The 27,471-nt window shown below is 41.2% G+C and overlaps 3 protein-coding genes and 2 long non-coding RNA genes across 6 annotated transcripts in view; 1 reads left to right on the top strand and 4 right to left on the bottom strand.

Moving 5' to 3' along the window:
- Positions 1–6,741, bottom strand: part of gabbr1a (gamma-aminobutyric acid (GABA) B receptor, 1a) — a 132,936-nt gene extending 126,195 nt beyond the window's left edge. The window contains exons 1-3 of one of the 2 annotated variants that reach the window (XM_022199160.2): positions 6,354–6,741; positions 2,567–2,653; positions 2,248–2,312 (exon numbers count right to left, since the gene is read on the bottom strand). In XM_022199160.2, coding sequence (XP_022054852.1) covers positions 2,248–2,312; positions 2,567–2,645 — 144 coding nt within the window. In that variant the 5' untranslated portion in view covers positions 2,646–2,653; positions 6,354–6,741. Of the gene's footprint in view, positions 1–2,247; positions 2,313–2,566; positions 2,654–5,991; positions 6,134–6,353 lie in introns of those variants that run through there. The other variant, XM_022199159.2, reaches the window with a different exon arrangement.
- LOC127536585 (uncharacterized) overlaps positions 1–8,986 on the top strand; it is a 47,147-nt gene extending 38,161 nt beyond the window's left edge. Inside the window, exon 3 of the long non-coding RNA XR_007945645.1 lies at positions 8,865–8,986. This is a non-coding gene — a long non-coding RNA (uncharacterized LOC127536585). The remainder of the gene's footprint in view (positions 1–8,864) is intronic.
- On the bottom strand, positions 7,284–14,106 carry sh3bp5la (SH3-binding domain protein 5-like, a). The gene is made up of 6 exons (XM_022199162.2): positions 13,398–14,106; positions 12,608–12,670; positions 11,817–11,945; positions 11,059–11,223; positions 9,533–9,706; positions 7,284–9,285 (listed from the first exon to the last, which is right to left on the bottom strand). The coding sequence occupies exons 1-6, from the start codon at positions 13,629–13,631 to the stop codon at positions 8,740–8,742; spliced, it is 1,311 nt and encodes a 436-aa protein (XP_022054854.1). The 5' UTR covers positions 13,632–14,106; the 3' UTR covers positions 7,284–8,739.
- A 1,830-nt stretch (positions 14,107–15,936) lies between these two features.
- On the bottom strand, positions 15,937–18,756 carry mgat1a (alpha-1,3-mannosyl-glycoprotein 2-beta-N-acetylglucosaminyltransferase a). Its single transcript, XM_022199161.2, has 3 exons — positions 18,528–18,756; positions 17,327–18,231; positions 15,937–17,156 (listed from the first exon to the last, which is right to left on the bottom strand). Exons 2-3 carry the CDS (start codon positions 17,966–17,968, stop codon positions 16,458–16,460), a joined length of 1,341 nt encoding a protein of 446 aa, XP_022054853.1. The 5' UTR covers positions 17,969–18,231; positions 18,528–18,756; the 3' UTR covers positions 15,937–16,457.
- A 5,294-nt stretch (positions 18,757–24,050) lies between these two features.
- On the bottom strand, positions 24,051–25,355 carry LOC110954569 (uncharacterized). Its single transcript, XR_007945474.1, has 2 exons — positions 24,393–25,355; positions 24,051–24,315 (listed from the first exon to the last, which is right to left on the bottom strand). It is a non-coding gene; the product is annotated as an uncharacterized LOC110954569 (long non-coding RNA).
- Positions 25,356–27,471: the final 2,116 nt, after the last annotated feature.

Below are 27,471 nucleotides of genomic sequence, written 5' to 3'. Positions count from 1 at the left end.
GCCTGGCGTGTTCTTCAATAATTGGCATGATCACACCTCTATTTGCTGCCATTTTAACTATGATGGCTGACAACTGGTTCTGGTTAAATTGTCCAGTAGGAGCTCAGTGCTAAGCCCAGCAGACAACATCTAAGTTTGAGGTATTTTGAGACATTTGTACAGCTAAAACCTCCTGTTCTACAGTAAATATAGGTTTTCAAGGGTCAATACCCACATCTCAAGCAAAAACTGTCAAAACTGTGAAAATAACTGCAGATATGTGAAAAAAATGGCATTTTCATCTGAAATACAGTAAAGCTGTAATTTTACCGTTGCCAAAATACAGCTTTTTATGTGGGCATTATGTACAGTTTTGCTATTTTGCACATTAAGTTTTTTATTTGGGATTTTACTATTACATTATCTGTAAATTAACAATACAGGAAAAACTGTAAAATAGCAGTTTTTAAAAAATCGACTATTTTTCAATCCTAAATATACAATATTTTTCTTTCAAATGACAGCAAATATCTGTAACCTGACACGATTTTTTAAAGACAGCACAAACTACAAAGAAATTACCATTTATAAAAATATATTTTTGACATGGACGTTATTAAGTTTTGGCTGTTTTTTGTTTGTTTGTTTTTTTACAGTTAACATGTAAATTAATTTTTTTGCGGCAGTTTTGCTAAGTAGCATTTATAATTTAACAAATCAAGAAAAATTTGTAAAAATACAGTAAATTGCTTTTTTACAAATTGCTGTTTAAAGCTGTTTATTTAAAAAAAAAATTAGATTTTTTAGTGTATAGCATGCATGCTTTCTCTAGTTAGACAATATTATAATTACTATTGCATTATTGATACATTTGCAAAAATGTCACTAATCATCAGGCGTAAACTAACTGTGACGTCACCCGTTGGTTTCAATGCCGAGAAAATGAAGCCCGGATTTTGCTACTTCCTGGTCGCCGTTTTGGATTTTTTGGAGCCAGTGACGTAAAAAGCGTCATCAAACAGACTGGACCGGAGAGCAACTAGGGGCAGGATTGGCTGAGGACTCTCTTATCCCGCCCACATTTTACCGCAGAGGCTTCTGTTGCTGTATAGCCACGCCCGCTGGCTCCGCCAACTTTAACGATTTATTTAAAATTCAGTATTGATTTATTTTAAGATCGGCCACCTGATCTCTCATTTTGACCATGAAAACTAACGGGGAAAAAATACTGAGCTGTAGAACATCAGTCTATCAAATTTTATTTTTCCAAAAATGAATTGGGGTCTATGGAGAAAAAGCTTTTTGGAGCCAACCCTAGCAGATGGCGTGATATTGCAAGTTTTTGACACTTCCGGGTTGGCTTCAATTCTGGAGCCAGATGCTACGTCCACTATATATACAGTCTATGCTCATCATATGAACAGTGGTGGAGGAAGTATTCAGATCTTTTACTGGAGTAAAAGTACTCGACTACAAGTCTTGCAGGAAAAATCCGACTTCAGTTAAAGAGCATAGCAGCAAAATGTAGCTAAAGTATTGCAGTAAAAGTCCTTTTTAAGCTGTTTGATAGATTATTATATCTGGCATCATTAGACTATTAATAGTAAAACAACAGTGCAGATTTAAACTATTTCATATTCAGTTTAATATCGATCCTCTATAATCAGGAGAGAGTTTTCAGTTCTTTTCTAATCTTTGATTTTCGCTAAGATATTGAATCATTTTATTAAAATGAAACCACGTGAGAAGTTTAAAGGGAAACATCTCTGTTTGGCAGAGCTGTTAACCACTCATAGACACCTGAAATGTGATGCAGACCGTACACTGCTTGATATAAGAAGCCAAAAGATTATAAGGTTTAATCTGTAAATATGTGCTGTACTTGTAAAACTTGTAATATTATCCATAGGGCATCGTTTAAATCCTAAAATAGCTGTCAGATAAATGTCGTGGAGTAGAAACTAGAATATTTCCCCCATAATGTGACAGAGTGGATGGATAAATTAGCATAAAAAGGAAATACTCACAGTACAAGTACCTTGAGTAAATGTACTGTAGTTTCCAGCAGCTATACTTGAATCACCCCTTTATCTTCTCAGACTGACATAATGTTTTAGGAGACACATTATTTGGCAGATACAGTGTTAGCTGCTAAACACTTCCAATTATGTGTCATTTATTTCGAGAACCTTCAAACCAGCTGAGCCTTAATGTGATTAATTTGACAGGCGAGCCTCTCTAATTGTCGTAACTGTAGATTCTCTGTACCTGTTCTTGTGTCAGGCCTCTGTAGCGGATCCCCCCGTCCCTGGGAGGCCGGATGATGGCACAGCCTAAGAAAAGAGGAGGGAAGAAGACTGAAGGACAATAAGAAAGAGCACAGAGGGAAAGCTCCGTCTCCACATGATGCAGAAATATTACAGTAACATGATATATTATCAATTTAACTGACGCCTTCCTCGCTGCACAAATTACAGCGCTTCATTCAGGTCACTTAGCGATCTCTGCGGAGTTACTTCTGTCCATTAATGCACACTGTAAACAGACACACACAGACAGCATCCCGCCGCAAACACACACAAATTACCTCCAGCTGATGAATTATGTATGGGCACAACAAGAGATGGAAGAGCAGAGAGGATAATCAGAGACAATAGCCGAGCCATTTCGGGATCTGGAAGAGAAGGAGAGAGAGAGAGAGGTTTTAAAATAGGGAAGTGTGAAAGGGAAATTGTGGGTTTTGGAGAAAAACAGAAGAGGAAATAGTAAGCAAAAAGGAGACTGTTACTGGGAAAATATTCTTCCAGTAATAATGCTGCACTCGCAGGTCTGAGATACAGTCATTTTTGGTTCACTGCTGTGCGTCTAAAAGGGATGCATCAACTTTGGGGTAAAAAATGCTCCCTTTCAACCTGCACTGACAGAATAAGCTGCAGGATGAGTCCACTTTTCTCCCTCCGCCTCTGTTTGTATTTACAGCACAGACAGCTCAGGTTCACAAGGGTCTGTATACAAGGCTTCAGTGCAGGTTTTCATGCTGATATTTTTGCAAAGTAGCTCCCCGCAGAACGATTTCACACCAAAGAAAACTCAAAAGACTTCTAGAAAAATATCTGGAATAGCTCCGTTACAAAGGCTTTCCTTTACACAGTGACTGGTGCTGTTTGGCGTGTTGACAGACTTTTAAGGCACAATGATTCCTGTTCGCCACCTACTCACTGGATACTCTCCATCCAGTTCAACTTGACGGGCAACAATTTGGTCGGAGACTTGGGTTTTTTTATGCTAGCAGCGGCTAATGTAGCCTGGAGCTTCAAGCAGAGATGAGGAGTGGACCACAGAGGTCTTACAGGGATTTTTTTCACCTAAAGAGATTTATCAGACTCGGCAGCTTGCCTAGAACCAACAAAAAGGGTTGATGCGACTTTTTTCGCTCCTGCAGTGCTTCCCCACTTGTGAATACACTTTGATGTGCAAAATTAAAGGGTTTTGCTTTAAATGAATCAATAATCTCGGTCCTGCTATACACTGAAAAACACATTAAATGATTCTTCATTGTATCACCTTACAGCAACTGCATTACTTCTAAACTGAACAGTAGAGTGTTTGCTTTCATGTAAAAAAAACAAGAAACAAATCAGTTTGATTCACATATTAAAAATACAGGCCACACGATAGAAACTCAATCCAACAAAAGCCAATACTCTTTTCTTTCGTGGGATTTTAATATTTAGTTTTTCAATACTTTATAGGTCCAGATATATTTTTTGCTTAGGCTCAGTCCTCCTCAGAATGAAGGAAAACATTTCTATAGAGAGGTTTTGCAATTCTTCAGACTGTTTTTTCAGCTGCTCTCTGCTGGAGGGTTTGTGTTGCTCTGACTTTCTCTTTAAAACACCACAAAGGTGTTAGTTTAAAGTCAGGCCGCATACTTATCCAGATCGGAGTTTTCACTTTAGTTTTGTGTATAAATTCCTGTGTGATTTTGTGCTTTGGATGGTTCTCATGCTGGAATATTCCTCGTCTTCTGATTCTGCAGACTGGGAGTCATTTTGTCAGTCAGTAGTTTGTATATCCAGAATACTGATGTACCAATTTATAGAGTTGTGCTGCATCTCTAAATGTCATCTCACTAGCATCTTTGGTGCAAATGTAGCTGCATATCATCACACTCCCACTTCCATGTTTCACTGTCAGGACTATGCATTCACTGTACTAGTCCTGATCCGATTTTCACCAAACATGCCGGACTCCATCTGAGCCCAACAAATTATCTTATCTGACCAAAGACTGTTCCTGCTATTCATCACGTGTCTTTTTATGCTCTTTAGCAAAGTTTTTTCTTGTCCTCCATCCATAGAGGTTAATTTCACAAACTGTCCTTTGCACTGTATGAGCTGTCACAGAAACTCTGATTGCCACTGATCACCCCTGTACCAAGTCTGATGCAGCTGTCCGTCTGTTTTTCACAGTCAGAATGTGAAAGCAGCGCGCTTGTCTGTGGAATCACTTTAGTAGAACGACTACTGCAGCTCTGATTAGTGGCACTATGGCTCCTTCTATACCTCCTGATTACTGATGCAGCTATGTTTCACTGATTGTCTGCTGATTTTTCTGGATCATTCTCCATGTTTGTGAAGCCTCACCATCAGATTTTTCAGTTCCTCTGGTGCTTCTTTTCCATGTGGAGCCATGATGCCATCATGTAGATAGACACAGCCCAAAGATCCAAAACTAAGAAAGTTCTGTTGTGCGCAGCTCATTTGAGAACCGTATTCATGTAGCTGGACTGACTAGAAATCATAAATAAGCTCAGTTTAGTTTCAGTGACCACAGGTGGATGCACTTTTGTTCCACCGAGTTTTTACTTTGAGGCCTATTATTTCTATTAAAGTTGTTTTGAAGTATTTGTTTTTGACTGTTAGGAAGATAGGAAGAAATACTCTACTGTTCAACTTAATAATTTAATTATTGAATAGGGATCCAATTTAGAATCAAGCCACATTTAGGTGACACTGCACAGGGTTGTACTCACATCTGTACAGTGAACTTTTACATGAATGTAGCCCTTCTTAATGCACATAAAGACACAGCAGGTATAGAATAAGCATGCAATGCAAAATAACAAGAAGGCAAAGGACCCACGAGTGCTGGCAGGGAAACACACACACACACACACACACGATGACTGTATCAATGATAAACACACTATATATAGCTGGTCATTTGCAGTTTTGAATAATAAATGTGGCTTTATGAGGCTGCCCCACATGTACAAACATAAACACAGACTTTTAAACCAGAAAGGGACAGTGTGACTAAGTGTGTGTCTAAGTGTGTGTGTTGGTATGGGTAGGGGGGCAAACTAAAGCAAAGCACCACAGTGAGGGAGACAGATGGCAGCGAGGCTTGCTGGTGGAAGACAGACAAACTCTGCTGGATACTTCATTAGCATTATCCAGAGTATTTTTAGAGTTTGCTGACAAGACTCCTGCAGGAGGTAGACACCACCAGCAGCACCAATACACACTGTGAGTTATGTGTGTGAGGGCAGGAAAAAAGGGGGGGGAAAGAAGGACAGCCCAGCAGGATTCATTAATATCAGCGCTCACACACTGAGCCAGATAAAAGGGAACCAGCGCACAGCTCCATCAGCTGTGGCTGCACGGAGCGCACAGGAGGGGAAGGAGGCCGTCACCTCGCCCCGAGCTGGAAATGCAATTACGGCTTCAGCACCGCGGACAGCGCCTGCTCCTCCGTTACAAAACACCTCTCCACCTCACACGCTGCCCACTTCCCTGCGTGTTCATCACGCCCGTGGAAAAAAAAAGAAGAAAAGGCCCAACCCGGCCCACTCCAGCAGCAGCATCAGCAGCAGCAGCAGCAGAGCCGGCTTCAGAGGCGTGCAGTGGCTATTTCCAGGCAGGTCCACACAGACTCAGATGCTGCATTTCGTGCATGGCTGAGCGTGAACTATTGAGACGTGAGGGTCACAGTGAGGGTGCCACCAACCGTATGCTGCCGGTAGTTGCTTGTCGGCTGTTGACAAGGGAATCCGTGATGGCCTGTAGCGGGAGGCCGACCATATTAACGAGCCCGTGTCGCCCTCAGATGTGAAAATCTTTGAATGACATGTCATCCGTGTGAACAGGCGTGAAATCCCACATTCTCTTTCGAAAAAAGAAAAAAAAAACGCACAAACGATGGTGCATTAAAAAAAAGCACTGATCAGGCCCGTGCCCGCTGAAAAAGCTCTGCCTGCTGCATTCAAAGCGACATCTGTGTGGATTATGTGCATGTCAAATGAATAAATGTGCTCTAATATCACAGCAATAGTAGCATGAAGCGCCCTGAAGCAAAGCATGTGTACTTACTATTAGTTTCGATGCGCTCAGCCAAGATAACAGTGCGTCCTCCGGGTGGGACCCGCCGGGGATAGCCCAGTGTCGGATTATTTGGTAAAAATATGCATCTTTGTCAATTTTTATGGCTGTATTTATATGGCTATACAGTAAATGTGCAAGCTGTTCGGCGCGTAAACACAGCGTTAGAAAAACAGCGCGTCTCTCACTCGGGTTTTTTTTCTTTTCTTTGTAAATCTCCGCGTATTGCGCACGGCGAAGGTAAGAAATGTCCACACAAAAAATCCGTACAAAAAATATACATGCACTATATACAAACGCGTCCCCTTCAACGACGAAACGGCGATTCACCACACTCCCCTCCCTTTTCTCCCTCTCTCCCCCCCTCTCTACAATCTTGAGCTAATTCACGACGTCATGATGGAGACGCACCGTGCGTAACAGTCCCTCTCACACGCATTTATCGGATTTTTCACCCCTCCCTCCTCCTTCCTTTCTTCCTCTTCCTCATTCCATACAAGATGAAACAAGGTCCGGGCACACAACAGCAACATATCATAATGAATCTTAAGAAGCGGATTTGGGTTTATGATAAGCTCGTGGCTTTAGTCCCAGCAGAAAGCGGCGGGAGGAACACAAGTGGAGATGCAGACATGGCGCTGTGGTATTAACACAGACTACATTGTTAAGCCTGCTTCTAAGGCTCTTTGGAGCTTAAGGCAACGAAGCAGCAATCAGGCATTTCTACAACACTGGTCATCTATTAAATCAAACGCCTTCCCCCCTCCTCTTCTGTTCTTCCATCTATTCATATTTATACATGTGCTGAATAATTGAAGGAAGGCAGGGAAGACATAACCTCTCCTTCTGCATCCCTCCCGCAACACAAATTCACATTCATTCCACATGACACTGAATGTGAAAATAGGTGAACTACAGGAGGCCAAGAGTCTGTTTTTTTATTGATTATAGACATGACAATGCATAAATAGTAAACAGTGAATGACACTAACTGATTCATAAATGCCATTCAAAGGGTGAGGACTGACTGTGAAGACAGCAGTGGAGGTGACAGGGTGTTTCACATAAACTGTGACAGTGACGATGTTTTAAATAAACCCGCGGGGATCCAGAACATCTGTACAACAAAATAAATTGTCAAATACTCAAATCGGCAACACACGTCTTAACTGTACACGTCAATATTTTCCAGCTTTTTGTAATAATTACATACATTTACAAGTTGTTGTTTTTTTACTTCACTGTTTTGCAGCTTACACTTTGACAAAGTACAATATTGTGGGAAAAAAACAATACACAAATCAGAACTCTTCAAGTCTGAAACGGTGCCAGGGTGAGTCAGATGATTAAAATCTTGTAAAAATCATAAAAGGGCACTCACTTGTTCTGTAAATAAACTAAACGCCGCTTACGTCAAGCTACTACTCAAGCTAAATTTACTTGTTCTGTGGCAAGGCACACTTCAAATTACAACAAGGGCTTTTTTAAATTTTATTTTAATAAAAGGCAAACAAATGAGGCAATGCACCCACTTATTCAAATGTAAACAAAACTTGAAAAGGCTTCAGCGTTGCAGCATAAAAAACAAAAAGTGGCTGAGCTTCATTTCCTTAGCTTCAACTGTGTCAGTATTTCTTTCAGCTTATAGCCCTGAAGACGTCACAAGTGTCTGTTTTACTCGGAGTGCATGCTGTCGGGAGTGGAAACAGTCTTTCAGGAATTTTCAAAAAACGCATTCTCTCGTGCCGAAATAAAACGTGCAGCATGTTGGAGGAAAGTAATACATGAAGTCGGGATTCAGACATGCTTTCACTCTGCACTGACAGAGAAACGTTTTTGTCATTTTTCCCTGCTATCTCAGGGTGCACACAGCGGCCCTGCGACCCTCTACCTTGAAGTAATCGCTGATAAGACTCGACACGCCTGGAGGGGCAACAGTGGTGGTGGGGGAGATGTTTTTCACCAGTCTCACCAAATTAGTTCAGTGATTAGCCTGCGACAGTGAGACAACGATGCCTTTCTAAATATGTCTGTTCAAAGGGGGCTTTTCATCTTCTCCGCTGCTCCTTCATGCTCCAGGAGCAAATCCTACCCAGAATCCCTCAGAGGGAGTGAATATACAGAATACTTGTCCTGAAGGAATGTGAGCTCTGTAGACGCCTGTAGTGTTCTAACTAGGCTGCGATGCTAACAGTGTTCAGCGTTATGCTAATGTCAGTCAAAGTACGTGTGCTTATTTACACTAAGTTTGATACACCTACAGCTGTATCACTGCAGCTAATTCACTGTGTTATACTTTGGTTGGTACCTTTGTGTTAGGGATGTTCACTCCCGCTTTGCTTTTGCATTGTTTACAGCAGCTGTATGCGTGAGCGCCTCACAGGCTGAAGCTGCGGTGGTGCTGCTTGTAGAACTGCTGCTGGCGCTCTTTGGCGGTTGTTTCTGTCAGCTTGTCTCTTTTGTTCATTACTCCCCCTCTCTCTTTCTCCCCTTCATCCCCAGTTACACTCCCCACATCGCTGAGGTCCCCGAGGTGCTCGATGGAGTCATATTTCTCCAGGTCGGAAGCGATGGTCTGCAGGCTGAAGACCGAGAGGGAATCCGACCCAGCTCTCTCCCTCTCCTTTTCATTTTCCTTCTCCTTATATCTCTCCACTAGGTCGATGGCTGAATCAACTTGATTTTTCCCCATCACGCCACCGCCACAGGCTCCACCTTCTTCCTGAGCTTTGCTGTCGGACTCAGCTCCGATGGGGGGGCTCCGCCCGCCGCAGACGGTGGGGCGTCCTCCCTTGCCCTGCTCTCTCCCCCTCTGAGCGTGGATTTGCTCGCTGATTTGCTCCAAGTTTCGCAGGGCAATCGAATAGCGGGTCTTCACTTTGGCTACGTGCTGTTCCAGCTGCAGCACTTTGGCCTTGTGCTCCTGGAGTCACACACAGCAACCATCATCATCAATTTCAACATTGATTTAACGTCAAAAGAGGCAAATAACCTCCCACTGACCTCTACTAATCCTTCAGACACAGAATACATCACAGTATTTTGCCAATTCAGCAGCATAATTACAAATGAACCCCACAAACAGAGCCAAAGTTTCCTTGTAAGAAGGGTAAAACTGCACTGCGCTTCGCGTTTACATTCAGCTGCTGGGATATTTGTATCTGCATTACCTCCAGTATGTGGTTGAACTGGGCCTTGAGCTCAAAATAAGGTTTGGACTTGACGATGACTCTTTTGAGGGACTTTTGCAGCATCTGAACCCGAGCCTCGGCCTCCTGACAGGCATGTGTGACGCGCATGTGCTCCCTCTCGCTGCGGAGTCGCTCCTCCTCGGCTTCATTCACCTACAAGAAAAGCACACACAAACAGGGTGTCAATATACACACTAAGCAATGTGTCCAGACAAAAAAATAAAAGGAACGGGGCTCTAATGGTGCAAACATTATGTCTGTTAAAAGAAAAAACAACAATGCTGAGTAACTTCTTTCCTGAACTGATGAAGTCAACAAGAAGATTACTCCTTCATGGAATTCTTGTCAAAATAACACAAGAATTACCAACAGCTGAAGTCTACCTACAACAGCTTTTTTTTATTGTATGTAACTTTGTTTTAAGAAAATGTTCAAATCCTCCAGTGTTTTCCAAGAAAGTATGTTATGTTGTGCTCTGTATTGCCAGATTTTTAAAAATGAGACCTCTACCTTTAAACACCTGTGGGTAAAATGTACCCCCAGTCATTTATTCTGTGCATTTCTATAAATCTTTGATGTTGCTACGGTGGTGCCTTTTATCTACAACAATGTGTGATAAAGCTGCATCATAAGTGATAGGCTAAGCTTTAATATGGGTCATTCATATAAATCAATCATTAAACTTGCTCAAGCACTTTGTAACCTTGCTAAGAGAAGTAATAAAATTAAAAAGATATTTATTATTTTATTACCATATTGTCATGTAAGCAGCATAAAGGAACAACAACAAGTATGACAGGAAACAACACTGTTGTTGAATGATAAAGTTGGCAGTTGTAGTGGTAAGCTTCTTGTCTTATTTTGTTTTAATCTCGTGTCACCATCCACCGTGTTTTAGGCACAATCCTATTTCTTGTCCTTTATATGTTCCTGTGTCATTACACCTCACTGTAATCAATGCATTGGCTCATATGAGATAAACCAGCCATGTATCTGGGGCACACGGTCCAGGCAATAAAACTCTGATTGCTAACCTCAGTTCTACATTTCTTGCACTTAAGAGCTCGACCTTGATGTTTGTTTCTTTGTCAGTGCTTTTAAGTAAATATGGTTTTGGTGTAGTGCAGCATCACCTACGAAGCCCCTTCTCTCCTCTCTGTATTGGTGTTTTACATTTACTTACACATTCTTTGACTCTCAAAGGTATGGAAAACAGTGCCTGCCCCACACACTCAGGCTACCTGTTACAGCTGAGAAGGAACAAAAGTTCACCAGCTGTCTAGCTTATTTTTGGTCGAGCCTGCCAATCGTAACCCAGCAACAGCGTGTTTGTGATCGTCTCCTTGGCTGCCAAAAACCAGTATCTACACACTTCTTTTCCACACACTCAACAGAGCGGTGAGGTCGCGGAACAGACAAGTGAATAACTTGAGCAAGCTAAATAGAAAGCTGCCTGTATGCACTTTAAATGTTTGGCCATGTATCTTGTGTCTCTTTTCTGTTACCTTGGCGGTGGCGTGGTTGAGCATCTCCTGCCAGGTAGGATCCAGGGTGTTCTTGCCGTCAGCCATCAGGCCCTGCTCTGCCACATAGACCATCTCCCTGGCTGCGGTGTGCATGGAAACTGCCCTCTCGTAGCTCAGAGCTGCCTTCTGGGTCTCCTGCTGTGCCTACAGGGAGCAGAAGAACCTTTTACAGACTACAAAGGTGGAAGAAGAGGAAGACACGAGTCCCTTGTTCTGTTCGCTTTGATTACAGCCATATCTCTGTCGAACTGTATGCGAATATCATAGTTTTTGATTTGAGCTATGAAATGAAGTCCATGAGGCTAATGAATGTGGGAACAAGTATGGCAATCATAGCGAACAATAAGCTTCCTCTAAATTACCCTTTTATAGATAACCTAAATGTGTATATTGTGCAGTTTGTAATTTCTAGTGAGGAAAATCTCACAAAACCAGGCCTCCTGTATGAATACAATTAGCAAGTTTTCTTCAGTTTGTGTGTAGGCCTACATGCAGTTCACACCAGGGATTACAATGAATCTAAATGACTATTTGAGCTCTGATATACTCCTTTTTTTCCTCTTGCTCTGAGCAGAACTTCTGAATCTCACTCCTGTAATAACTACTGTGATTTCAGCAAATCAATTCAGGCTTTACACTCAGCTTTTTCTGTAAACCTACAATCTATTGCACACAAATGCATGAAAAACCTTTACATTATTTTACATTATTATATATAAAACATTATTTGTGTATACCTCCTTTGCGAGGCGGCGAGCTTCATAATACGGTCTTGCTTTTTCTATGCAGCTACCCAGCTGAGAGCTCTGAGCGTTCAGCTTCCTGGCAGACTCAGTGAGGATCTTCCGGTAGCCTGATCTGGCATCCTGGATGGTTAATGCATGAAAATGGCAAGATTAGATTTACCTGTGACGGAACAGCTTATTAGATTTCACGCAGGAGTAGAGCTGAAAGTGAGCAATCAGTTCACTGACAGTCGAACCACCAGCACCCAATGTATTTTCCATTTTAAAATTCCTTTCTTTTCCAGCCTTTGTGCTTTACACATATTAAAAAACACAATCATCCTATTGATTAGTGCCTTCTGAATGCACTAATAAAATATTTAGAAGCAGGTAGACTCACAAGAAATTTCCAAAGGGGTAGCAAATACTTTTTTCACATTAATAATGTGTTTGTTATGTCAGCATCAAAGTATTTTATTTCTTCTGTGTAGGAAGACAAAACAAGGCTCCTTAAAAGGGCAGCAACTATTATTTTCATAACAACATAATTATTATCAATTGTTTGTGGTTTAGGAAATGTCAGAAAATAATTGAAAATGCCCATTACAATTTCCCAAACCAGAGGTGACAAAATTCAGTGCAATGATATTTAGCTTATAAAAAAGAACAATATGAACAAATTCCAAAATTTCAGACAATGTTCATCATAATCACTGGTTAAGTGAATAAGTAACTGTCAGAATTAGTTAATTTTCTCTCTGTTATTGATTCAATTAACCACTTCAGCAGTAATTTGTACTTACATCCAGCTGCAGTTCTAGTTTATTGATTTCTACACTGGCCTCATTGAGGTGCTCCAACTCTTCCTGCGGGGAAAAGACAAGGAAATAAAATTCCAAGAACACCATAAAAAAACAGTCGGTGATAGGGATGAATAATTAAACAAAATATTACTGAAATCACAATATGGACAAGTGCAATGTCCAAAGTGCAGGAGATGTCCAGAGATGTCCAAATCACATAAATCACATTCTCTTGATATGAAGAAGCAAGCATTATACAAAGTGACAACAACTCTGATAATCATGTAATTCGGGTCATTATTTCTTGATGACAGCAAACTGAATATCTTAAGGTGTGTACAATACACTTTTCATCTTGGACTTGGACACTGTTGAACATTATTCTCGATTATCCAAGCAATCAATTGAGAAAACAATCGACAATACAAAACATTGTTAGTTGCAGGGCTACATATATTAGCATTAACATCAGGGCTTACATTGTAATGGCGATGAATGTTAAACTGGGGCTGAAAGGTGATGGTCTTCATGATATAATGGTGCAATATTGTGACAACTGACAAGATAATCACTTTTGATCTGACAACAGGATTTGCACAGATTACAGTATTATGACAATAACGAAAACACCAAAGCAAATATACTAAATGTCTATTTTTATTAATTGTGCATGCCTTTCAGTTAAGGGAAAGTGATCTAGAATTAGCCACCCATGTGCTGTTAGCAGTAATTAAACCTGGCTAATTTATACATCTAGCTAGTTTAAGGAGCACTAACGGAGAAAACGTACCTGGATCCGGGGGTCCAGCTCCTCTTCATACGGGCTGTGTAACGGATCTCCGACGCTTTTTTGTTTCTCATTTTCGCCTTCTTCACAAGCGTCCCTGAGGGCAGTTTCTGCTGCTGTCCCATTACTTTCGGCCGCTTTGACCTCCTCATCCTCTCCAGGAATCCCCTCCCTCCAGTCCCCCACATCTGACTCACCGGAGCCGGCGGGGCTCTCACGCAAGTCCCCTGGCTCCATTCCAGGCCGCACGGTTTCGATAGCAGCAGCTTTAGCTAAGGTTGCTTGAACAGCAGCTTTTTGACCTACAACGAGCGAAGTTTAATACGGATTACTAGGTAGAGGTGAATGAAAAAATAATTCCAGCGGTAACGAGTGTTGTTGAGTTTCCAATCTGCCATATTAAATCACACCGAAACCTGACCCCACCGGAGCTAGCCTAGCCTGCAGCTTAGCGTGCTAACAGGCTAACGCCGTCAGTGATGATTTAACAGCTGCTTTAAAGAATAAACAGCTGTCATGAGATGAAAACTAAAAGGAGGTGCATGACACTCTGACCCCCCAACACACCCCTGTTTTTCTCCATGTCCTACCGGTTCTTCATTACTTTAGCTAGGCTAGCTAGCTAACGGCTTCGGCCTCACATCACCATCATTACAAATGAAGTAAATAGACAAACGCTAGCTTAACGCTTGGAAACGTTTGGGCCAACACGGCTACCGTACAAACCGTGACGGGCGAGCAAAGCGAAAATGTACAGTCCCAATAGACAGTAGAGAAAACAACACTCTGTGCAAAATCATTCAGATGATTCAAAACTGTACCAACTCTGAATAATAGCATTATTTCTCATTTGACTGTTTCCTCTTATAAATAATTGCAAATAAAATCTTTAGAAAGACTACTGAAAATACATGCTCCAAAGCTGAAACTCTATGCAACAAAAGCAAATACAACTTTGATAACTGAAACTAAACTGAGTTCATCTGTGATTTCCACCCAGACTAATTGAATGAATGTATGTATAAAATGAGCTGTGAACAGCAGGGTTTTCTTAGTTTTGGTCCTATGGGCTGTCTTTCTGCACGTCTGCATCATGGTTCCACATGGAAAGAAATTCTCAGAAAAATTGAAAAATAAGAATGTGTGACTCCACAAAGGCAGAAGAGGATACAGTAAGATCAGTGACCAATTAAATATCTGTGAAACAGTTGCAGCAGTAATCAGCAGGTATAGAAGGAACCATTATACCACTTATCAGAGCTGCAGTGGTCTGCAATAAACTGCAACATTATACTTTTTCAGACAACACGAAAAGACATCTGATGAATGTTGAGCGCATATTCTTTGGTCACGTGAGAAAATTGTTTGGCTCAGATTAGGTCCAGCACATTTAATGTGATTGAAGCCAGGATTAACACAGTGAAAGCATAGTCATGACAGTGAAGCACAGATGTGGGAATATGATAATATGGGGTCTCATATAGATGCAGCATTAATGTATGTGGAGACTCTCAGTCTGCAGAAGCTTGACAGAAGAGCATCATTCCTTTCCCAGCATGGTAACAATCCAATCATTCCTCCAAAATCAGACAAAAGTTTCCACAGAACATAAGGTGAAAACTGTGACCTTGACAAGAATGTCGCCTGACTGAGACCAAACAGAGCACATCTGGAGTATTTTAAAGAAAGAAAGAAAGAAATGACAGAAAAATATCTCCAGAAGTTTGAGCGGTAGTACTGGTATTCTCAATGCCGAGTCAAAATAACACATACAAAGCATAGATGAAGTAGTGAAAAAAATAAAGTTTTGAATGTCAGTTTAGAATGACATATACTGACAATAGCTGCTTTGAGCTCCTACTGTTGGTTCTGGATCTTATTTTTACTGAAAAGCAACTATCCTACTGTTCAACTCAGACATAATGCAATTACTGTAGTGACAACTTTGAATCATTTTACACTGTAGTGATATTGCATTGGTGTGTACTCACGTCTGTTGTATACTTTAAAGCATTGTCATAATAAAAAGTCTATATATTTAATGTTTCTTTTGCACAGTATTTTAAAAATTTTGCTTCTCTTTTTGTGGCTTGACATATTTCACATTGAAAAGCACATATTATTCTGCTGTTTCAGCTATTTGTCTTGTTTATGCTGAGTGAAATATTTACATATAATGGTGAATTCATCAGTAGGAAACACAGTGGAAATACAATACAGGTCTTTGGCATTATTTTCATTACAAGTTTCCTTGTTCTTTCGAACTCTATATAATTCAATCATAAATCCCCAAGTGGATATTATGAGGTGATAAGGCTGTAAGTCAGGTCACTATGACTTTTGTAGCACCTTTGAAGCTACAGATGTTGAAGTGCTTTTCAATAAAGAAATACGATGATCTTTACAAATTTAACTAACAAATTTAATTATTAAAACCCTACAAAACTATATATAATGCAGTACCTGTTTAATTTAAATAATAAGGTTACGATCCTGTAATACACTAGATAATATATACAGAATAGAGCTTCACGAGTAAAACTGTGGATTATTTTTTTATTCCAAAAATATACAAATACACAAGTGTAGCAGATTGCAAGGTAACAAACCTGCAAAGAGTACTACAGTGCAGAATCAAACAAAATTATTTGATGCAGAAGAAGTGATTTTCATACAATCAAATGACAGAATATGCTGCAGTTATGACCACTCACCAACACTAGAAGACCACAGATTATGTTTTCTCATTTGTACCAGACGTAAACAGGTCACACAGACTACCAGGAATTGCAAATAATTTAAAGTGGCAAACTAGGCAGTTGCATTGAATGCATTAATGAAGTTCATGTGCACAATCAGCATCATATAAAAAATAGATCTCTGGTGAATTACAGCAGATTTGTCTAACAAACGGTTTAGGCTGCATCCTACACTGTAAGAAACATTTTGGATTAATGAAAAAGACCTGAGTATCATTGGCAATAACAGCTACATCAGAAAGGGACAGCCCATTCTGCGTCGTCAATCATTTTCGTCTTTGGTCTGGAATATCGATCTGGATTCTCAGCTCCAGGTGGGGTCGTACTTGCTCCATCCTGGAGGCGGGGCTAAGTAGATCCTCCGTCCTCTAGAGATGAAGCTGACGACTCCTCTGTAGCCTGCCCTTGGGACTCCAGACTTCAAGTCATCCATGACGCCCAGGTTTTTGGCCATCATTTTGAAACTGTCCTTACTTGAGTATTGAAGGCGGAAGGGCCCAGGTCCTGTGAGCTGGCCCTGCTTCACAGCTTCATATGTCACCACAGGAGCACTGTAAACTTCCTTCTCAAAATTCTGTTTGTATGTCTCCTCCTTCAAGTAACTCAGGTCTAACTTGGTGAAAGGCACAAACTCGGTATTCAGTTTAATGTAGCGCAGGTACTTGTCGAAAAACTGACCCAGACTCACACCCTGCCGGCCAAAAGTCAAAGTCCGTGAGACCTCCGGGCGGATACAGGAACGGTCGCGGCGCTGCTCCGGCTGGCGCATCCAGTCATCCCAGAAGGAAGCGGGCCACTTGGGCTCCAGCTCATCCCACACCTCCCTGACCACCATCCACCCGAGGCCTGGAAAGAAGTCGGTCCGGTAGAGCAGGTCGGCCTTGCCAGGATCCACGTAGCCATCCCTGCCATTGTCATTCCAGGCCGACACACACCACAGGCTGGGGTCAGATTTCAGGAGTGGCAGCAAGGCTCGGAAATACTCAAAGAAGTCTGGTGCCACCTAGAGTGGGAGAGGAAGAATTCGGTTTACCCCAGTCAACAAGTCAAATCAATTTTTTTTTTTTTTAAGGACATATGCATAGTTTTTTTTAAATCACATCACAGCTGCATGAACATTTAATTGGAGCCATGGGCTTATTGTAAAAGCAGTAACAGAGAACACATGTTTACCTCCAGGTCATCTTCCACAATCACGACAGAAGAATGAGAGAGCGTTCTGAACACTTGGTTGAGAGCCCAGCGGTAGTGTCTGGAGATCTTGTAGTAACCCTTAAACTTCTTGTGCTCTGGCCGCACCGCAATGTCTGATAAATCCGGCTGCTTCAGGTGGGTGACTTTATCTCCATAGGAGCGGATCACCTCAGCCGTCTCTGCGTGCCCACAGTCCTGGCTCACTATGATGGGGAAGTGCTCTGCTGAAGGTCGGTGCTGCAGCAGTTTGTCCACGCAGCGCCTCACGGTGACCCTGTTGCAGGCAATGACCAGGATGGGAATGATAGGCTGCTTGGGGGCGACCGCCTTCACCTTGTTTGCGTTCGACGACTCCCAAAGCGGTTGATGCTTCTGGATCTGCAGCAAGATATCTTTTTGCCTCTCCAGCTCTGCTTCGAAGGTGTCCGCCATCCGGAGCACATCTCCCACCACATCATCGGAAAGGATTTCCAGCGGTGCTCCCTGCTCCTGGCTGGCCTCCCCCGGCTGACCCGGCTGACCCGGCTGCGGCCTGCCCCACAACAGGAGCACGAGGATGGCGTTCCAGGTGACAAACAGGAAAGTGCCACAAAAAATGAAAGAGCCTCTTTTGCGGAGCATGGCAAAGATAAGGAAGGTTCAGGAGGGGGAGGAGAAGTTCAGGAGGAAAGACGTGTCACTGTTTCAGACAATAGGAATGGGACACGGGAAGGGCAGAGTGTGTCCTGTATCATCACAAGCACATGATTGGAGGTCTGACTGAGTGTCGTTGCAGAAAGTTGTAAAGACACAGCAAAGTGTGGGTGGACATGGACATATGATGAAGAGCAGCACTCATCCTGAGCCAAGTTTGCAGACCTTCAACTTTTAAAATCGTCTTTCATCTGAAATAATTAGAACATCACATCAAAAAATGTGAAAATAAGAGGCTAAAGCTGCATTTCAGTTGAACTCATGCACATTTGGGTTCAGTATGAAGTTGCCTGAGTGATGATTCACCCAACTGATCGATTTTTTTCTTATCACCTGTGGCTGCCTGGGCCTCAGGAGCCAAACTGCGCGTAAATCTGACTGAAAACCAGCAATAAGCGCTAAGTTTCCTGTCCTGTCCTGCTGATTTACGTCGTCACACTGTACATAGTGTCGCTCTGAGGAGGAGCGTGTTAAAATTAGCTCTTACCCGAACACCACTTCTTTCTCCCATGTCTTCTCAGACACCCGACACGAGTCAACCGACGGCTGGAGGCGTTTGGAGATCCGGAGCCGCCGTGGAGCTCCTCTCCGGCGAGTTTTCCCGGTGATTAAATCAATTTAACGCCGTGGAGTTTTCTGCCGTTTCTCTCCGCTTTGGCTTCAGGAGGAGGAGGAGAAGTAACACGACAGCTTCCTGGTCTGCGCAGACTCGGAAGTCCCGCCCTAACTGTCACCTTGAGAAGTTACACAACACTTTGACGTGCAGCTCTCCGTCTCTGCGGAGCTAATTAAACACAGCAGCCCTGCTATGGAGCAATAGGAGTGCCAAATCAAAATATATATAAATAAATAAATAAATAAATAAATGTGGAAATATAAAGAGAAATAAATAATTAAATAAATAAATGTGGAAATATAAAGAGAAATAAATAATTAAATAAATAAATAAATGTGGAAATATAAAGAGAAATAAATAAATAAATAAATAAATGTGGAAATATAAAGAGAAATAAATAAATAAATAAATAAATAAAAAGGAAAATTTTGTCTTTGCTTTTACCTTTTCTGTTTTTTCCTTTTATTTATTTATTTATTTATTTCTCTTTATATTTCCACATTTATTTATTTAATTATTTATTTCTCTTTATATTTCCACATTTATTTATTTAATTATTTATTTATTTATTTCCCTTTATATTTCCTCAGTCCACCAAGAAAAGGAAAAATGCAAATCAGTTTGCTCTGGGCGGGGATTCTGAACACAGGAGTCCTGCCTGACACCAGCTCCCAGCACGGCTGAAGTGAAGCCATGTCACCGTTGAGCTTCGGCTTATTCTGCCACTGATAAGAAAATAAACATTAATTTACCAAATTAGCAGCGTCCTTTCAGTGTCTGATGGCAGAATCAGCCGAAGTTCCACGGTGACACGGCTTCACTTCAGCCGTGATCGGAGCTGGCGTCAGGACAGAAACCTGTGTGCGGGTACGACTCCCCCCCTGAAAAGGAAGCCCCGCCCAGAGCAAACTGATTTGCATTTTTCTATTTCATGGTGTCAGGCCATTATGAAATAACCACCAAGAAATAAAATGCAAATCAGTTTGCTTTCACTTGGTGGACTGAGCTGTCAATCAAATGGCTCTAGGCGGGGCTTCCTCGTCGTTCCTGATCACAGGCCGCTCAGAGGGGCGTGTCGTGTCTACTCTTCATATGCCTGTGATCAGGAACGACGAGGAAGCCCCGCCTAGAGCCATTTGATTGACAGCTCAGTCCACCAAGTGAAAGCAAACTGATTTGCATTTTATTTCTTGGTGGTTATTTCATAATGGCCTGACACCATGAAATAGAAAAATGCAAATCAGTTTCGTCTGGGCGGGGCTTCCTTTTCAGGGGGGGAGTCGTACCGCACACAGGCTTCTGTCCTGACGCCAGCTCCGACCACGGCTGAAGTGAAGCCGTGTCACCGTGGAGCTTCGGCTGATTCTGCCATCAGACACTGAAAGGACGCTGCTAATTCGGTAAATTAATGTTTATTTTCTTATCAGTGGCAGAATCAGCCGAAGCTCAACGGTGACATGGCTTCACTTCAGCCGTGCTGGGAGCTGGTGTCAGGCAGGACTCCTGTGTTCAGAATCCCCGCCCAGAGCAAACTGATTTGCATTTTTCCTTTTCTTGGTGGACCTGAGGAAATATAAAGGGAAATAAATAAATAAATAAATAAATGTGGAAATATAAAGAGAAATAAATAAATAAATAAATAAATGTGGAAATATAAAGAGAAATAAATAATTAAATAAATAAATGTGGAAATATAAAGAGAAATAAATAAATAAATAAATAAAAGGAAAAAACAGAAAAGGTAAAAGCAAAGACAAAGGTTTCCTTTTTATTTATTTATTTATTTATTTCTCTTTATATTTCCACATTTATTTATTTATTTATTTATTTCTCTTTATATTTCCACATTTATTTATTTATTTATTTCTCTTTATATTTCCACATTTATTTATTTAATTATTTATTTCTCTTTATATTTCCACATTTATTTATTTATTTATTTATTTATATTTTGATTTGGCACTCCTATCGCTCCATACCCTGCAAGTGTCACTGCACGTCTACTGTGAGCTTCTACACCACCGAGTCTGAAAGAGAGGCTGAGGGGAAAAAAACAGGGTTTATAATGTAATTTAGACTGAATAGCCGATATGTGTTGTTCTGTTTGAGCTGGACTCTGATCACACATGTAAAGTTTCAGGCAGATCGGAGCATGTACAGCTAGTTATAGAGCATTTCCTTCCATCCAGCAGGTGGCGCTATGACTTTGGCTGTATATCTACATGTGATTCAAGGGCGTAGGTTTGGTCTCAACATTGGTAGGGACGATATAACAGTATAACCTGCATGTACACTTTTTGCTGGGGACGGGACATTAATAAGACCAAACAGATTGGGTGAACGGGGGTCAGGGCTACATTTCTCATGAATATGAACCTAATTAATCGATAAGCTAAATGATCAATGCAAAATAAATCTGTATTGACTTGTACTAACTTTCATGTGTATTGGTTCAAGTGATAGTAATTAAATACATTTTAATTAATAAATAAATGCACTAATAGGTATTTGGTTTCAAAAGTGTAAAGTCACAACATGCTCTAGCCTTATTCCTTCTAAACCAGGCCGTTTACAAGAAGAAAAGCAACAGCATGTGTTTTTTTTTTTGTTTGACTGTCAATACTTTCCTGTGAAACACAGACTGGGACCTCTCTCTCTAAGCAGCTTCTTGCTCACGTTTTTCTGGTTCTCTATTTTCCAGCAGAGTTCACTACATTTCTCACAGTCTAATTAACGTTAACAGTAGAAAACACATACAGGAGGACAATTCTCTCTAAGCAAGAATTGTCATCAGCCAATCAAATGCACGTTTGATTGGACCGGCACATTCAGCAAGTGAAAAGGGGTAAATGTAAGTCTGAACCTGGTCTGAACATAATGAAAATAATTCACTTAATAATGGTAGGGTCAATTCTATCCTTACAACATATGGGAAGACAATCAAAACTACCTATATAACTGAACTCATTATATAATGCAAATAAGGTTGCTTAAAAGTTGGTGGGGACAATTTGACCCTCTTGAAAAGTTGGTAGTGTTATGTCCCTACCGTCCCTATGCAAACCTACGCCCTTGATGTGATTGTCATCAGGGCAGGACTCTGAGTTTCATGCAGATTGGACCATGTTCAGTGCAGTTACACAGCATTTCCTGTTTCATGGCCAATTGTACATTTCCAGGGGTTGCCATTTCCATGCCCTCAGACTTTTGCAAAGCACATCACCTGTGCCTGCTGTACATCCTGGCCAAATTTCAGCTCTCTGAGTGTTACCCTGTTTGAGTATATTGCTTTTGAAAATGGTCAAAAATGACCCAAAATTATCAAAAATATGACACATAATTCAAAATGGCCGACTTCCTATTGGGTTCTGGGCATGGGTGTCAATTACATTTTTGTGCCTCTTGACCAGTTACATATGTCTACCAAATTTCATAACTGTAGGTGACAGGTACTGGCCGTAGTAAATGTTTGAAAATTTCCAGGTGGCGCGATAGAGCTATTTTTCCACACACATGTGCAGTTCATCTAAAATATCAAATCTTCAGCAGTCCTGATGTGTGTGGTAACTTTGGCGAGCATTTGAGAGTTCCAAACCTGTCAAAATGTATTTTGTTTGTCATGGCAACAATCCGTTGCCACGACAACAGCGTTTAATGAATCATCAAAATGTTGCCAATAGGTGGCGCTATAAGTATTTTCAAATTTATGAGTGTGGATGTGTTCAGACCCAAATTCTTGTCCATCATGTGAAGTTAGGTCCAGATTGGACCATTTGCAGCTGAGATATGAATAATTCAATTTTAATGGCGAGAAATCGAAATTCGCCGCACCACCAGACACGCCCTTTGACCACGAGTCACCATTTTCTTCGTAAGTCATCATCAAAATGTTCAGGTTTATGTCACCACATTTGAGGTGAATATGATCAACCTGCTAAGAATAGTACATCAATGTGTAAAAAATGTCTACTTCATGATACCACACGGTGGCGTTATGACTGTGAACGCACATAACCACATGGATGTCGTCAGGGCCGGACTGCGATCATACATGTTAAATTTCAGGCAGATTGGAGCATGTTCAGGAGAGTTACAGAACTTCCTGGTTCATGGCCAAGGATCAATATTTTGGGGGGTCTCCATGGCCACGCCCTTCGACTTTTGCGGAGCATGTTACTAACTTTTCATCAGGAAGTCATTTTGAATATACTGGCCAACTCTCACAAGTATCCCCGCTGTAATGTATTTTGAACAAATATACTAATATTAGTCATATATACTGTGTATATATATATAAAATGAAAATTTTAAAAATTATTTAAAATTATTTAATTAAATGTAAATTTAATCTGTAATGACTTTAAGAGCCAGCAGGTGTCAGTATGGAGCGATAAAGGCGGGACACAGCATCAGCACAGTTGGGGGTTTGGGCGCCACAGCGCCTCCTGACGTCTTATCTACCCGTCACCAATAGATACAGATACCTGATCATGACAGTAAAGATCTGTTCTGATGAGTGATTCTTTATGTCATAATCATGTGTATTTTGTTGTACCAAGGAAACTGTGAATTTTTTTTTTGCATAAATTTGATCTGGCTTCCCCACGTTTGGCCTGGATTGTATATAAATATATATACACATCTAACACAAGGGTCTTTATTTTAATTATTCCACCCCATTTACGCAGTTTTTCTAGATGTTTCCGGTTTTTATACAGTATTCTGAAGGAAAATTTTGTACCAAGCTTCTGTACAAAACATGCAGGGTGTAACCTTGCCAGCAAGTTGATTTCTCACGATATTTGTGAGTTCACAAATCTCTCAAGAAACCATCTTGCCCCGCTCCCGCATTCACTGTTCGTACAGAGCCAAGTTGGCACAGGCCAATCACGCAGCAGTATTCGTGTGTGGGGCGGGATATCCGGGTGTGAAGATGACACCAAGCGCCAGTAGATCAAAACAAACATGGCAACAGAGGACAACCATCGTGTAGATGCTGCTATTAAGTCAGTTTTAGCTGAATCTCCTATCGCTTCTTTGAAGGAAGAACAACGAGAGGCGCTTTGCGCATTTCTGGATGGTAAAGATGATTGTGCTTTTTTACCTACGGGTTTTGGTAAGAGTTTAATCTACCAATTGACTCCGCTCGTTGTGAAGATCCCGCGATTGGCTAAAAATAAACCTGTCAGAGGCGGGACATACTGTTGCATTGTCCAATCTGTGCCTCTTTCCTCCGAACGGATTTACATGGAGCGGTCCCAGATTGATATTGTGGAGTACTATCAAGTACTACACAATTATTAATCTGGCTATTGCCAGGTTATGCAGGGTGACCTCAAAAATTAAGGTTTGACCAACAGTAACATATCGGAAGGCCTAGAAGACTTAAGAATGTAGGATTACAAGCAATATCTGTGTTTATTTCTCATTTGTGTCTTTACAGTGAATGGAAAAGTGAACTATAAAACCAAATGTTGTTTTCATGTTTCAGCAGGTTGAAGTCCAGATGTGCTGTGTATTGTGAAAGCTGTGTAAAAGTCAATGTTGATGTTGGGTCACAGTGTGTATTTTTGGAGCCGAGGCCTTGGACTCAGTCAGGTCTGTCCTCTGTAATGTTTTGTCCATTGTCTTTGGGGGAAGTGTGGATGTGCACATTTGCCTAAAAAGAGAAAGCAGAACATGTTTTTCACGCATGGAAATGGTTGCATAATTTAAATCAAGAGTCAGGCTGCTCACCTGCAGGGGGTCTTTTCTGGTGTTTTCCTCACGAGGGCTGTTATTGGAACCGCACAGCACCGCCAGTTTGTAGAATATCATTTCTGACACCAGAGCAGTCAAAAATAAGCAGGTTCTCTTCAGTGTTGGCCAGCTAGACAACACGAAGGACGGGATATGTCCTGTTACCAAATGCGGAGAAGTCACAGACAGCTTCACCACGCCAGCTGGGAGTCCATCCATGTCCTGAACAAATATTATCCTACAGGTATGTGCAGCGCCTGATTCGTATTTAATCGTGTGGATTATTTTGGAGAATTTATCTCTTCCAGACAGGTTAGGTGTCAGTCTGCGCGCCAGCTGGCCCTTTTGGACACCAGGCGGAGCTGAGTGCGCGTCCCCGGGGGGTTGCGAAAGTTTTGGAAAACAGAATTTATTCACCTCCCTGACGTCTTTCTCTCTCGGTGTTTTACCACCTACTTTGTACGAAACGGTCAGCCTCCCTCCCATCACGACACATCGGGGAAAAGCTTCCCACGCTGCGCTCTGCGGTGACCCGGTGCGCTCAGCCGTGGAGTCGCGCAGCGTCCCGGCGGACAGTTCGAGGCTGCCGGCGGAGGCTGCAGGCCGCTTGGTCGGCGGGTTCCTGGTCCAGATATTCCCCCGACACCGGAGAACCGCGGACAGGGCAGAGGCGGACGGAGTGGAGGCCATAGCTGTCCGATAGGGTCCGCGGTTCTCCTGCTGGGTTTCTGATTTTCAGCCTGGGTCCGAACAGCCACATTGCAGGCTAAAGCTCCATTTGCGGGAGGAGCGGACCAGAGCAGGGTGGGGGGTTGGGGGGGCTCTCCTCTGGCCCACCGACTATATTGGGGGCACAGGTGGGTGTGTCTTTAAGGCACCGACAGTGACGGTACGCAAAAACGCACCGAGTTACAGTGAAGCAGGCTACACGAGTGTTACCTAAAAAATGTACGTTATCTGTTCTCAAAGTAGCCATTAAGTGAATATGACAGTTTAGAAGTCACATACAGATCTATCCTGTTTTCCTAATTTACAGTGAACGTTAATAATTATCAGATGTGTATAACACATAGGTAATTAATATTTTGGTTATTAGTTTGGTCAGTTCAAAATAGTACAGTAGAAGAAATAATGTTTAAGGGGAGAAAATCCATCTGCAGATAAGACATCCATAGTTTCAACATGAAACATTCTGTCTGTGACAATTATTGATCAGACTGCTGACAGCTATTGTTCAATAAAATGTGTTTGCATCTGAGAGAAATTTTGTGTCTTTGGAATCATTTTGTGTCACACAATTTTTATTCATTTTTGCATCTCTTTGTTGTTATTTTATGTCTTTTGTGGATGTGTTTTGTCTTTGCAGTTATTTTGAGATAGGGGAATAAGTTTTTACTGTAAATTTCAATGAACCAGTTATCTAATACCTGGTAGCTGTCTGTGGAATACTTTTGTTTCTACAATTAGTGTGTGTCTCTGTGGTCGTTTTGTCTCTTTGCAGTTATGCAGTGTCTCTCTTTGGTCATTTTTTTTGGTAGCTTTGGGGGTAGTTTCTTTGTGGTTATTTTATTTATTTTGCAGTTGTGTGTCTTTGCTGTCATTTTGTCTCTGTTTGTGTGTCTTTGTGGTCACTTTGCATTTATTTGTGGTATTTTTTGTTATTTTGAGACTGTGCTTTGTCTCTGCAGTCATTTTGTCTCTGTTGTTGTTTGTGAGTCTGTCTGTGGTCATTTTGTAGTTGCTTTGTGTGCCTTTGTGGTCATTTTGTGTCTCTTTGCAGTTCGTTTGTCTCTGTTGTTGATGGCGACTATTTTATGTTAGTTTGTCATCATTTTGTGTCTCATTGCTGTAATTTTGCATCCGTTTCACAATACTTGTAAAGAAGGTTTTCACCGAGAGGATTTTGGATATTTCTTTTTTAAATTCCATAGATCTAAATAATACCTTCAACAACCAGAAAAAAAAATGTCATCATATTTTTAAGAAAAAATGTAAATCAGGCTGTTTTGGCATTCAAATGTAGACAGGAAAAAAAGGAAAATGTGGTGTATAAAAGTGCAGCTCAAGTGGAGATTTCTGGATTGAATAGTGAAAATTTTTTTTTTGTAGTGACAGTGTGTCTGTAAACAGATTGCATTTCTTTACAGTCAAAATTCTTGTTTAATTTTGTTGACATATTACACTTAAAGGTCTACACCTACAGGATTTTAGATATTTCTTTTATCACTCCAGAAATCTGATAATACTATCAACAGCCAGAAAAAAAAACACAATTTTTGCCATGTTTTTGGGCATAAAATGTTCAGTAAATGAGACTGCGGTGGATACATAAACAAATAGTTCTGTTTACACCCTCAGGACCGGATTAGTGGATATTTCTGAATCAGATTCAAATGCAGCAGAGTACAAATACTTGAGGGTCAACCTATTAAAAAAAAATGCAACCCTCATACTGGGAATATTTTCAGAGTTCGAGGTCCTTGAAGCAGGGGCGCCTTAGGACAATTCCAAGGGCCCATGGATGACAGGGGCCCATGGATGACAGGGCCCCCCAAAAATATGTAGAAAAAAATTAAATTATTAAACTTAATATTAAGCGCAGTATTTTACTATTGTGTGTTTCAAATATAATACAGTTCATATTCGCTATGTTTTTATTGCACTAAAAGTTGAATATCCATTGACAAAAAGTAAACATCTATATTGACTGACCACCCCCTTGTATCTGCATGAAATGGTTTGGTCCACTTTAGCATCACTCACTAACGGTGCTTAATTGCAATCAGACAGGAGATGCGCCAAACAGACGTCGCTGTTGTGTGGAAAGAGAGAGAGGAGAGAGAAAAGAAAGGCGTATGATCTCTGAGACAGTTTTTCAATAAGAAAGGTGAGTAGCCTGTAGTCTGTGAATTTAGCCTGTTGGTTTAGGCTAATGTCCATGGTGAAATAAACCAACTAGCTATAGATTAGTGTTAGCTTACATTTTATCAACATTTAGTCAGTGCAGGGAAACGTTTAGGAAGGTATTCATATTAAATCACTGCCCCTGCCCCTTTTAGCAGCTGATGATGATGAG

The sequence above is a fragment of the Acanthochromis polyacanthus genome, chromosome 12 (assembly GCF_021347895.1).
Source record: "Acanthochromis polyacanthus isolate Apoly-LR-REF ecotype Palm Island chromosome 12, KAUST_Apoly_ChrSc, whole genome shotgun sequence".
Taxonomy (NCBI): domain Eukaryota; kingdom Metazoa; phylum Chordata; class Actinopteri; family Pomacentridae; genus Acanthochromis; species Acanthochromis polyacanthus.
The sequence above is the reverse complement of the archived record's forward strand: the minus strand, read 5'-3'. Positions and strand labels throughout refer to the sequence as shown.